Genomic DNA, 9980 nt, shown 5'->3' with positions numbered 1-9980 from the left:
ATTTTACCCTAAATTTCATTTATTTTGATTTAATGAAATTGATAAAATCCAAATCCGATTTGGTTTCCCACATTCACTAAACTTCATTTATTTTGATTTAATGAAATTGACAAAATCCAAATCCGATTTGGTTCCCACATTCACTAAACTTCATTTATTTTAAATTAAAGAAATGGGCAAAATCCAAATCCGATTTGGTTTCCAGCCTTCACTAAACTTCATTTATTTTGAATTAAAGAAATGTGCAAAATCCAAATCCGATTTGGTTTCCCCCTTCACTAAACTTCATTTATTTTGAATTAAAGAAATGAGCAAAATCCAAATCAAATTTGGTTTCTCACCTTCACTAAACTTCATTTATTTTGAAAATAGTTTAGATGATATTCAATTTCCAATTTGAGTTGAATTCGATTTTCCTTCCTCTTCGGTTTCTATTTGAGTTTTATTCAATCATTATTTCTTTATTTGGTGGGGTTATTTATTTATTTATTATTATTTTTATAATAAAATGGATTTAGTTATTTTTTTTTCACAATTAATTAAAAGTACTACTTGACAAAAAGGTAAATAAGTAAAGAGATAAGTATAAGGATATTTTGAAAAAATATAAAGATGTCACATCGTAAACTAACGGAACTTAACGGGTAAAGGGCAATAGTAATTGTAGACAAAGTTAAAGGTTGGATTAGTAATTTTGAAAAGTACAGAGAATATAGTAATAATAAAATCAAAGTACAGGGGGCCAATAATAATTAGACCTTTATTTTATTATTTTTTACCATAAGGTTCACAGGATTTGTGGTAGTAAAGCTGTCAGAGAGCACACAGTGTTCCGTGACGGGGTGATGATCCGAATTCAATAAATGTGGGGTAAAAAAACATTAGGAAATAGTAGGTGCTCAGTGCTCTCCCAACGGCAAGCCTGGATTTAGACATTGACAATGGTACGAGGAGGTTGATTGGTTGGATGATTTGATGTTGATACTTGATATAGAAGTGCGACGTGAACTCAGGGGGTTCGGTTCCTCTCCTTTGGAGAAGAGGATCCACACCCTGAAGCACAGTTGGCTTGTTCGGTACAAGACAGCGTGAGTTTTACTGTCACGGTGTCAAACTAGAGATTTACCTGATTAAGTCAAAAGCTTAGATGGAGAGAGAGAGAGAGAGAGAGAGAAAAAAAAAAAAAAAATTGGTAACGAAGAGTTGGTTAGATGATTTGAGGTTGCTGTTTTGCGCCAAGTGTCTTGCTTCAGGCATGGTGAGGTGGTCGCCCGCAGTTCGCGGAGGAAGAAAGCGAACGCGGCAGGTGGAGGGAACGGCTCAGTTTTGTAGTCTATGTCTTTGCTCCATCCGTTCTCGTCTTCTTCCCCATCCCGTTGTGTGCAGTAAGTCAGCGGCGTCTGCATTATTCCACCACGCAGGTGGTGGCGGCGGCCGACATCCTGGTGGAGGTGGTGGTGGTGTTGGTGAAAGTGACCGTGAAGAGTGGACACTGTATCGAAAACCACACCATCTAACGAAATAGTCATTCTGTAATTGAATGGCTCACCCGTTAACCGAAGATGTTCTTGTTATGAGCGGCACTTCGAACGGTTCCGTTGCCGTGGCGATTGATAAGGACAGGAACAGTCAATATGCTGTGAAATGGGCCATTGATAATCTCTTGAACCCTAATGCCAACATTATCCTCATCCACGTTACCAATCGCTGCTGGCAAAACCGTAGGTACCCTTTCTTTCTCTCATTATCATTTCTGAACCGAATGATGATGCTTATAATAATCAGTTACGGATATGCGTTCACATTGTTTGATGAAATGCCCAGATAAATATTTCATTTTTCTTTTGCAGAGGGTTTGGGTTTGAACGAGGCTAACCCCGATGCATACCGAGAGTCAATTGAGGACATCCGACAGCTTTTCCTTCCCTACCGTGGATACTGCACTCGTAAAGGGGTATGTTCACTAATGTGTAGTTCATGTAATATTAAAAGCTTACGTAAATCCAATAAAACCATGGTCGTTTGAAGCCTTGAGGATTTTCAGGTTCAGATCAGGGAGGTGGTGCTTGATGAATTCGATGTTTCTAAGGCTATCATCGATTATCTCAACATACAATGCATTCAGAACATTGTTGTTGGCGCATCAACTAGAAATGCCATCACTAGGTCTGTAGCTACTCGCTAACTCAAGTTTTTCTGTGTCTAGATCAATACTTAGTAATCTCTGTTTTTGTTGTCGCAGGAGATTTAGGAATCCATATGTGGGAACATGCTTGGTCAAATCTGCGCCAGACTTCTGTACGGTATACGTTATTTCAAAGGGGAAAGTGACATCGATCAGATCAGCTAGTCGGCCTCCGCCTCTTAATGTCTTGCATACTCCTTCTTTGCCCACGCAACTACACCCACCTCCCAGGGCTCTTCCACAGCTTCGACCACCTGAAATTCCTGTCATAGAAGGTGTCAGGTAAGTCCAAAATTCGACTTTGCTAGAGAATGGATAATCGATTCTTATTGTCACAGGCAGTGATCAAATGGTTTTGTTGTTAATTTGGTGCACCAGATCACCTTCTGCGAGTGGTAGGGACATGTGGAGGAGAACAGGAACTGGAACTGGAACTGGAACTGGGAGAAAAGTTTTGGAAAGGAACATGGATCGCGAATTAATGATTAGATTGCAACGACGGACAAGGAACAGTGCAGAGAACGTGTTTTTAATGGAAAACATGGATTTCAACTCCCCTATGCCAAGGAACTCAAGCCAAGATTCCTTGTACCTTGAAAGTGACTTCTCCAGCTGCAGCACGGGTTTCCGGTCCATGGACATTGATTCAGAAAATCTGGAATTCTGCACGGGGTCTGCTCTTAATAGTCCCACTGCCAGTGGCAGCTCCTTCTCTTCAAGCTCCTCGGTAGGTAAAGAAGGAGTTAATATATCAACTGCTGCATTGCAGGGATGTAAAGCATTGCTGCAGCGTGCAATTAATCCATGTTTTAAAAGTCAGACTATCTGTGTTGGTACCTACATTGGTATCGGTCGTGCCCAACACTGATATTTACCTGATCGTACATTGGCATCTGCCTTACCCAATCCCTGAATTGTTTGATCTTTGACTCCTTATGGAAAGGGATTTTCTAGTCTCATATTGGTTACTGCTCAACCAAGGTCCTAATAACCAGTATGGGTTCGAGTTCGCTGGATTGAAATTCTGATTCTTGTCATTTCCCACTTCAAAGTATCAGGCTTTTTCTAGTGTTTAGGCTGATTCTTGACTATAAATCCATCCAATTCTGATAGAGTTGGAATTTCAAAAAGTTGAACTGCCTAGGTAGCTCTCGAGGTTCTAGTTCATTTGTTGACACTGATATTAGTTATTGCTGGTACCAATACTGATATGAATTGAGTGTATAAGTCTATGTTCGACCTGATTCAGTGTAAAAAAGTATTTGATAAAAGAAAAGATCTACTTTTAACCATATCAACTGATATCCATTGATATCAACATCTGATCCGTGGCGACTCCACAGTGGAAACCTTAACTATGGGAAAATCGAAATCTAACAATTCGGAGGGTTTCATCATTTTTGGAACCATGACTGTCAAGTTAGCCCTTTAATATGAGAAAACAGATGGTTTTGTGTGTTTTCCAAGTGCACTTTCATCATCTCAATACATTATAGTTGAAATTTTTTCACTTCCAGAAGTCTCAGCATATTTTTGTTTCCTTACTGCTCTATTTTGTTATAATTTTAACTATGATGAAATAAATTTTCTGTCCTTTTCAGCGAGATTTAGAGGCTGAAATGAGAAGGCTAAGGCTGGAGCTAAAGCAAACCATGGACATGTATAGTACAGCATGCAAAGAGGCAATCACAGCGAAGCAAAAGGTTGAACTTAATTACTTTTTATTCCTAGGAGGAGGTTCTCTGAGCAAGCATGGCATAGAGGAATGCATAGAAATGACATCGTACATTGGAGGACAGCAAGGTCACTTCATCTGATGCAGAGGAGGGAAAGATGCTACACACATAGGTGCTAGCATACCCTATCCCAGCAGCTCAGAGAACCTTTTCCCTTTGTTTACATAAGAATCAAAACCATCAGCAGGGAACCCAATTTTGGATGAGTTAAATTGTCACTGATAACATACGTGATTTCATAGGTAATAAAACACGTGACTTGAACCCAGTTGCATTTCCATTGCGGATACATTTCGTAGGATTTTTTGGCATTCAGACTCATCAAATTGAGGGACCAAACAAAGGAAAAAAATAGAAATTCAAATATCTGATTTGTCATGTGGCATTACATATATTTGACCTTGGCATTTTGCAATTACTTTTAATGGTCTGACTCCCCCCTCCCCCCCACACACACACATTAAAAAGATGGTTGGTTTAACATCCACACTCATACATTGACCCCCACCCTCAAACTGTTTGCTGCTACGGTGGTTTACAACCTTCAAGCTCTGTCTTATTAACAGAAACTGTGTTTGGGGGATGTGTATTTTCTTTTTGGGTTTCTTCTTTATAGATGAATAGTGAAGGGAAGTGTAAATTTTTTTTTAAAGATTTTCTAAGATTTGGAATGTTTGGATGTTTGGGGTGGAATAGACTTTTCCAGGTTTCTAGTGTGGAAAGACTTGTCCATTGAATTTTTTTTTTTATCCCGGATACTGCCCGTTCAATATTTTGCCAAATTTGATTGGGTTTTCTGGAAAAGCTGAACAACGTTCCCACCCTACTTGGACCCTTCTCAGTAGGCAACCAAACAGTCCTAAAATGATAGTTTTGTTGTGATTTTTGTTGCTGAAGGGAATGAGCTTCTACCTCAGTGGCAGGCTCTTATACAGTTTGAGTCTAGCATAACTTGAAGGAAGTGAAAGTATATTAACCTACTTCCCCACCATTATTGAAGTAGTAGTGCTACTGTAGCATAGTTTTAAGTATGGCCTGGTGAGTCCATTGCTGCTTCTGTCTGAATCAATGTAACCTTGTACAGCCATGCTCTATGGTCTACAACCAAAATGATAACAGTTGGGGTTGGTGGCACAAAAATAGGGGGCAGGGGATAGAGAGGATGAAAAAGTGTATCAAAAGAAAGTGGGAATTTATTTGAGAGTGCTCTATATCCTGCTGTTGGGTACAGCCTTTTCTCTTACGTGTTAATTTTTCTAATAAAGCAAGTTGATGGGTGCATCTTTGCGAAAATATTGACCACTTGTCTTGCAGTATTATTAATTATTGGAGTTTATGTTGGTAATGGAAACATCATCATAGTTACCTTATAGGTTTCTTTAAGGATGTCAAATTTTAGACTTTAGAGACCTCAAAAAAAAAATGGGAGACTAATTTTATATTACATATGATTGGACTGTGATTTTTCACAGCTTATATGAGGTGAGGACTTGCATAATTAATATTCATTTTGGTCATATGGTGTAGTCTTACCAACGCAAAGAGTGAGGGGAACAAATAGTTAAGTTGATATTTGGATTTCAGGCTAAAGAGATACATCAATGGAAGATGGAAGAACGTCAGAAATTAGAGGAAGCCAGGCTTGCAGGAGAAACAGCTCGTGCAATTGCTGAGATGGAAAAAGCAAAATGCAGAGCTGCTATTGAAGCTGCCCAAGCTGCACGAAAGCTAGCAGAAAGGGAAGCAAGTAGGAGAAGACATGCAGAATTGAAGGCCAAACAGGAAGCAGAGGAAAAGATGAAAGCACTATCTAAATTGCAAAGCAATGATGTGAGGTATAGAAAATATACCATTGAGGAGATTGAACTTGCAACTCAACATTTCAAAGAAAGCTTTAAGATTGGTGAAGGAGGATATGGCCCTGTTTATAAAGGCAGGCTTGATCACACACCTGTTGCTATCAAGGTTCTCAGGCCAGACGCTCAAAAAGGGAGGCAGCAATTCCAACAAGAGGTACATTTATACCCTTTTTTCTCATATAGTAATTACTGTATTAACAGGATAACTCATCATCCAGTTTGGTTTTCCTCTCATCAAACTGCTTCAACTTTACATGATGGAGTACATATTTCTTTGTCTGTGACATGGTGAAGGAAATCCATGAATTTGCCATGATAGTTACTCTGCTAATTTCTTCAAAGGTCAAGCAAAGCTTTCTGGGTTCCTTAAAGGCGTTCATCCAAGTGCAATGATGGCCATCGGGGAAGGAATTCCTCCTCTACTGTGGCATGGAAAATTCAGTCTTTGTACCATTTGGGTTGGGGGAGGACTCCTTTACCCACCATTGTGATCTCATTATCTCTCCCACGCTCATTGATGTTCCAAGAACCCTATCCAAGCATAAAAAATTGTGGATGACAAAGATTCTCTTCATCATGGGTGAAAGAAAATATGGTCCTGCTTTCATATATTCATTGTCAAAAGTATCTTCAGATTCTTACAGTTGTGAATATGAACATGCAGGTAGAGGTATTGAGCTGCATCAGGCACCCAAACATGGTTCTACTCTTAGGCGCCTGCCCAGAATACGGATGCTTGGTATATGAGTACCTGCAAAATGGCAGCTTAGAAGACAGGCTTTTCCGAAAGGGAAACACTACACCAATCCCATGGGGCCTACGATTTAAGATTGCTGCAGAAATTGCTATGGGGCTTCACTTTCTCCACCAAACCAAACCAGAACCCCTTGTGCATAGGGACCTCAAACCTGCAAATATCCTCCTTGACCGTAACTATGTAAGCAAGATCAGTGATGTTGGGCTAGCGCGATTAGTCCCTCCTTCTGTTGCTGACAGTGTGACCCAGTATCGCATGACATCAGCAGCAGGAACTTTCTGTTACATAGATCCTGAGTATCAGAAAACAGGAATGTTGTGTATCAAATCAGATGTCTATTCCTTGGGGATAATGTTGCTTCAGATCATCACTGCTATGCCTGCCATGGGTCTCTCACATAAGGTAGAGAAAGCCATTGAGAATGGAGTCTTTAAAGACTTGCTAGATCCAACAGTGCCAGATTGGCCTGTAGAAGAGGCTCTGGAGTTTGCTAAGATCGCTCTAAAGTGTGCTGAGCTTCAGAGGAAAGATAGACCAGACTTGGGTGCTGTGGTTTTGCCCATTTTGAACCGGCTAAGAGATCTCGGATCCTGCAAAACTGAAACCAAGTGGGGTACTAGCTCTTCTAGTGATCTCAAGTATGGGCTACCTTCTTACAGAAAGATTACCCAATCATCATCAAGATTCTCCAGGGTTCAGGTGAGACTTATTGAAATAAATCTAGGTTTAAAAGACCCAGACTCAAAATCAGGATCATTCTTGGTCGTTTCCAATTTGGATTAGATCAGAAATGAAGAGGGTTAGCGGGAAATTGATCAGGAATGAGATCAGATTGACCAATGCACATCAACTAGAATCAGAATAAGCCTTGGCCAATTCTGATCTGAATTGTTCAATCTAACTCATCCAATCCTGATTCTAGAAATATGGGATTGAGTTTTCCTTCTTTTGTGGGTAGAGAGAATTCTTCCACTGAGGAATCAGACCAAATATGCTCAGCCCTGTTTAAAAGATTGGAATCAGGAAATATGCATCAACTAGAATCAGGATTAGGCCTTGGACGATTCTGATTTGCTTTGTCCAATCTAACTTATCCAATACTGATTCTAGAAACTTTTTATTAAGCTTTCCTTCTTTTGTGGGAAGAGAGAATTCCTTTACCATGGGTGATGTGATCCTATGAGTAGACTTCTCTGTCGTCATGAGCCCTCTATTATACAGTGTTAATATCCTTCTCACCCTTAATATAATGGTCAAGATCTTTATTCCCTGTTCATCATGGGTGAGTTGCATATGTTGGAATAAGAGAATATAAATACAAGACCCACCGTTACTTATGTGGGAAGGGTATAAAAGAATCTGTTGCAGGGCAATGCAAAAATATTTTTCCCCCCTAAATAAGAACACGAAAGTTGATGTGTCATATTTGACTCCTCCTGATACTAAAAACCTTCTATATGTTGCTGCGATTACACATTATCAGGAATTTTCGAGGAGCAGTATGAATGTTTCACAAGCAAGTGATTTCCCTTCAAGTCCACGACATATAAATGGAAGAGGAAGATTACCGAACAGCAGGCTAGGTGCAGCAGATGAGAGTAAGTGAACATTAACATAATGCTCAGGTTGATTTTCTGTGTTTATTATGCTCTTATTATTATTATTTTTAGTTTCTTTCCATTTTGGCCCATTTTTAAGAAATGTCATGGTGAAAAAGTTACATGATTAGCTAGTTTTGGTTTGTTTGTTTTGTTTTTTGTTTTTTGTTTTTTTTAATATATATATTTTTTAAAAGCACAAGCAGCCGTCCAATGTTCTAGTTAACAAAACTGAACAAAAACAAGTTTGAGTTTACAAAACTAACAAAACCAGTGGAGATATTCCTTCTTTTGACCTTGCTAATTGATTTTCCCTTCCGATGTTCACAAACACTGCTTGACGATGCAAATGATGGAGAATCTAAATGCTAAGCATCATTGAGGGTTTTGATTTTCTTCACTTCCTTCTATCAATCATCTAGTTCTTTAAGGATTAACAATAGGAGGCATAACATCACATGTCTTGCTCTTCTTCAAGTGTTTTTTCTCTTCCTTCAAACACGATTTGAGCAGTGGATTAATTGCATGGTTCATGTTCATGAGATTAGCAATTTTGTTAAGTCTGATATCATTGATTTCTTACATGTCAAGTCCTTTGGTGTTTGACTGAAGCAGATGAAAATGGTGGGATGAGAATGTTGCCTGTGTTCGATGACTTTACACTATTCTGCATTGATTAAGAGTTTCTTATTCTAAAAGTAAAATTTACAAAACTATGTTTTGGTTTTCTTCTTCATCTACTTAGTTCACTGGTTAGGTTCACCGGGATCACCTACAGAAAGATGTTCGATGCGCAGCCCGATATCGTCTCCTCAGCGATGAAAAAGTTGGGTTACGGTGATGTGATGGCCATCGATGGCAGATTCTGATGTTGGCGAAGGTGGAGGATGAGAGTGAAAATGTCTAAGGGGAAGAAGATATGCCATTTTTGTTAGTTTTGTAAATCCAAACTTGTTTTTGTTCAGTTTTGTGAACTGAAACATTGGATGGATGGCTGTCTTTGTCAAAACAAAGCTAAAACTAGCTCCTCATGTAATTTTCCCTTAATCTTCTTCATGGGTAGAACGTTCTGAATCTGTGAAGAGGGCATGTAAGAATCTGCGAAGAGACCATGTACAAAGTTTGGATAACTTCTGTAATACTGATTCAGGAGGTCAGAGATAGTTGGCATATGAGAGGTGAGAGACACCATTGCACTTGGCCTTTTGGCCGTGTGACCTATAATTAATGCATCCATGTTCCTGTATATCTCTTCTTCGTCCCTTTTTTCATATTTATTTCTTTTTTTATGGCTTTCCTCTTCACATTCTATCATCTTGGTTTAGTCAACTACACTGAATGTTTTGTCTATGGCGGTGCAACCATGATTTTGGAAAAAAACCTAATCAAGATGAATTACACAGGTGCAAGTCTTGTCCTGGTGGCCCTGACCCATCCTGTGCCCAAATGGTGCTTGGGCTCGAGATTTTAGGGTCAAGGGTGGGCTTGGAATTATTGTTTGTACCATTTTGGCTTTAATATTAGTTCTGATTTAGATTTAGATTTTGATTATGACCTTGATTTTGTCCTTGATCCTAGTCTTAATTTTTGTGACTCTGATTTTGGCCCTAATCAAGATCCTAATTTTCACCTTAATATTAACCTATATGTTAACATTGATCCAAACATTAAAAATGGGAGATTTATACCCGTTTGGTTGGGTGAATCCCGTGAATCTGTAGATTTATAGGTATGAGGTGAAATCCAGAAATTTCATCCCTACTATCAAAGGATTAAACATTTGAACCATGACTCCATAAATGTTTTTTCAGGATGAATATACATATTTCATTACAAAGATTTAGG

General features: G+C 39.0%; 1 protein-coding gene across 1 annotated transcript; it reads left to right on the top strand.

The window, feature by feature from the left end:
• The first annotated feature begins 1245 nt into the window (after positions 1–1245).
• Positions 1246–8978, top strand: LOC149011786 (U-box domain-containing protein 35-like). Its single transcript, XM_089163124.1, has 10 exons — positions 1246–1721; positions 1851–1954; positions 2045–2166; positions 2243–2467; positions 2564–2912; positions 3787–3888; positions 5506–5934; positions 6445–7236; positions 8021–8135; positions 8893–8978. Exons 1-10 carry the CDS (start codon positions 1541–1543, stop codon positions 8955–8957), a joined length of 2484 nt encoding a protein of 827 aa, XP_089019250.1. The 5' UTR covers positions 1246–1540; the 3' UTR covers positions 8958–8978.
• The last annotated feature ends 1002 nt before the right edge of the window (positions 8979–9980 follow it).

Source organism: Hakea prostrata, chromosome 7 (assembly GCF_041222555.1).
Source record: "Hakea prostrata isolate BN-2017 chromosome 7, UWA_Hpros_2, whole genome shotgun sequence".
Classification (NCBI taxonomy): Eukaryota; Viridiplantae; Streptophyta; class Magnoliopsida; order Proteales; family Proteaceae; genus Hakea; species Hakea prostrata.
The sequence above is the reverse complement of the archived record's forward strand: the minus strand, read 5'-3'. Positions and strand labels throughout refer to the sequence as shown.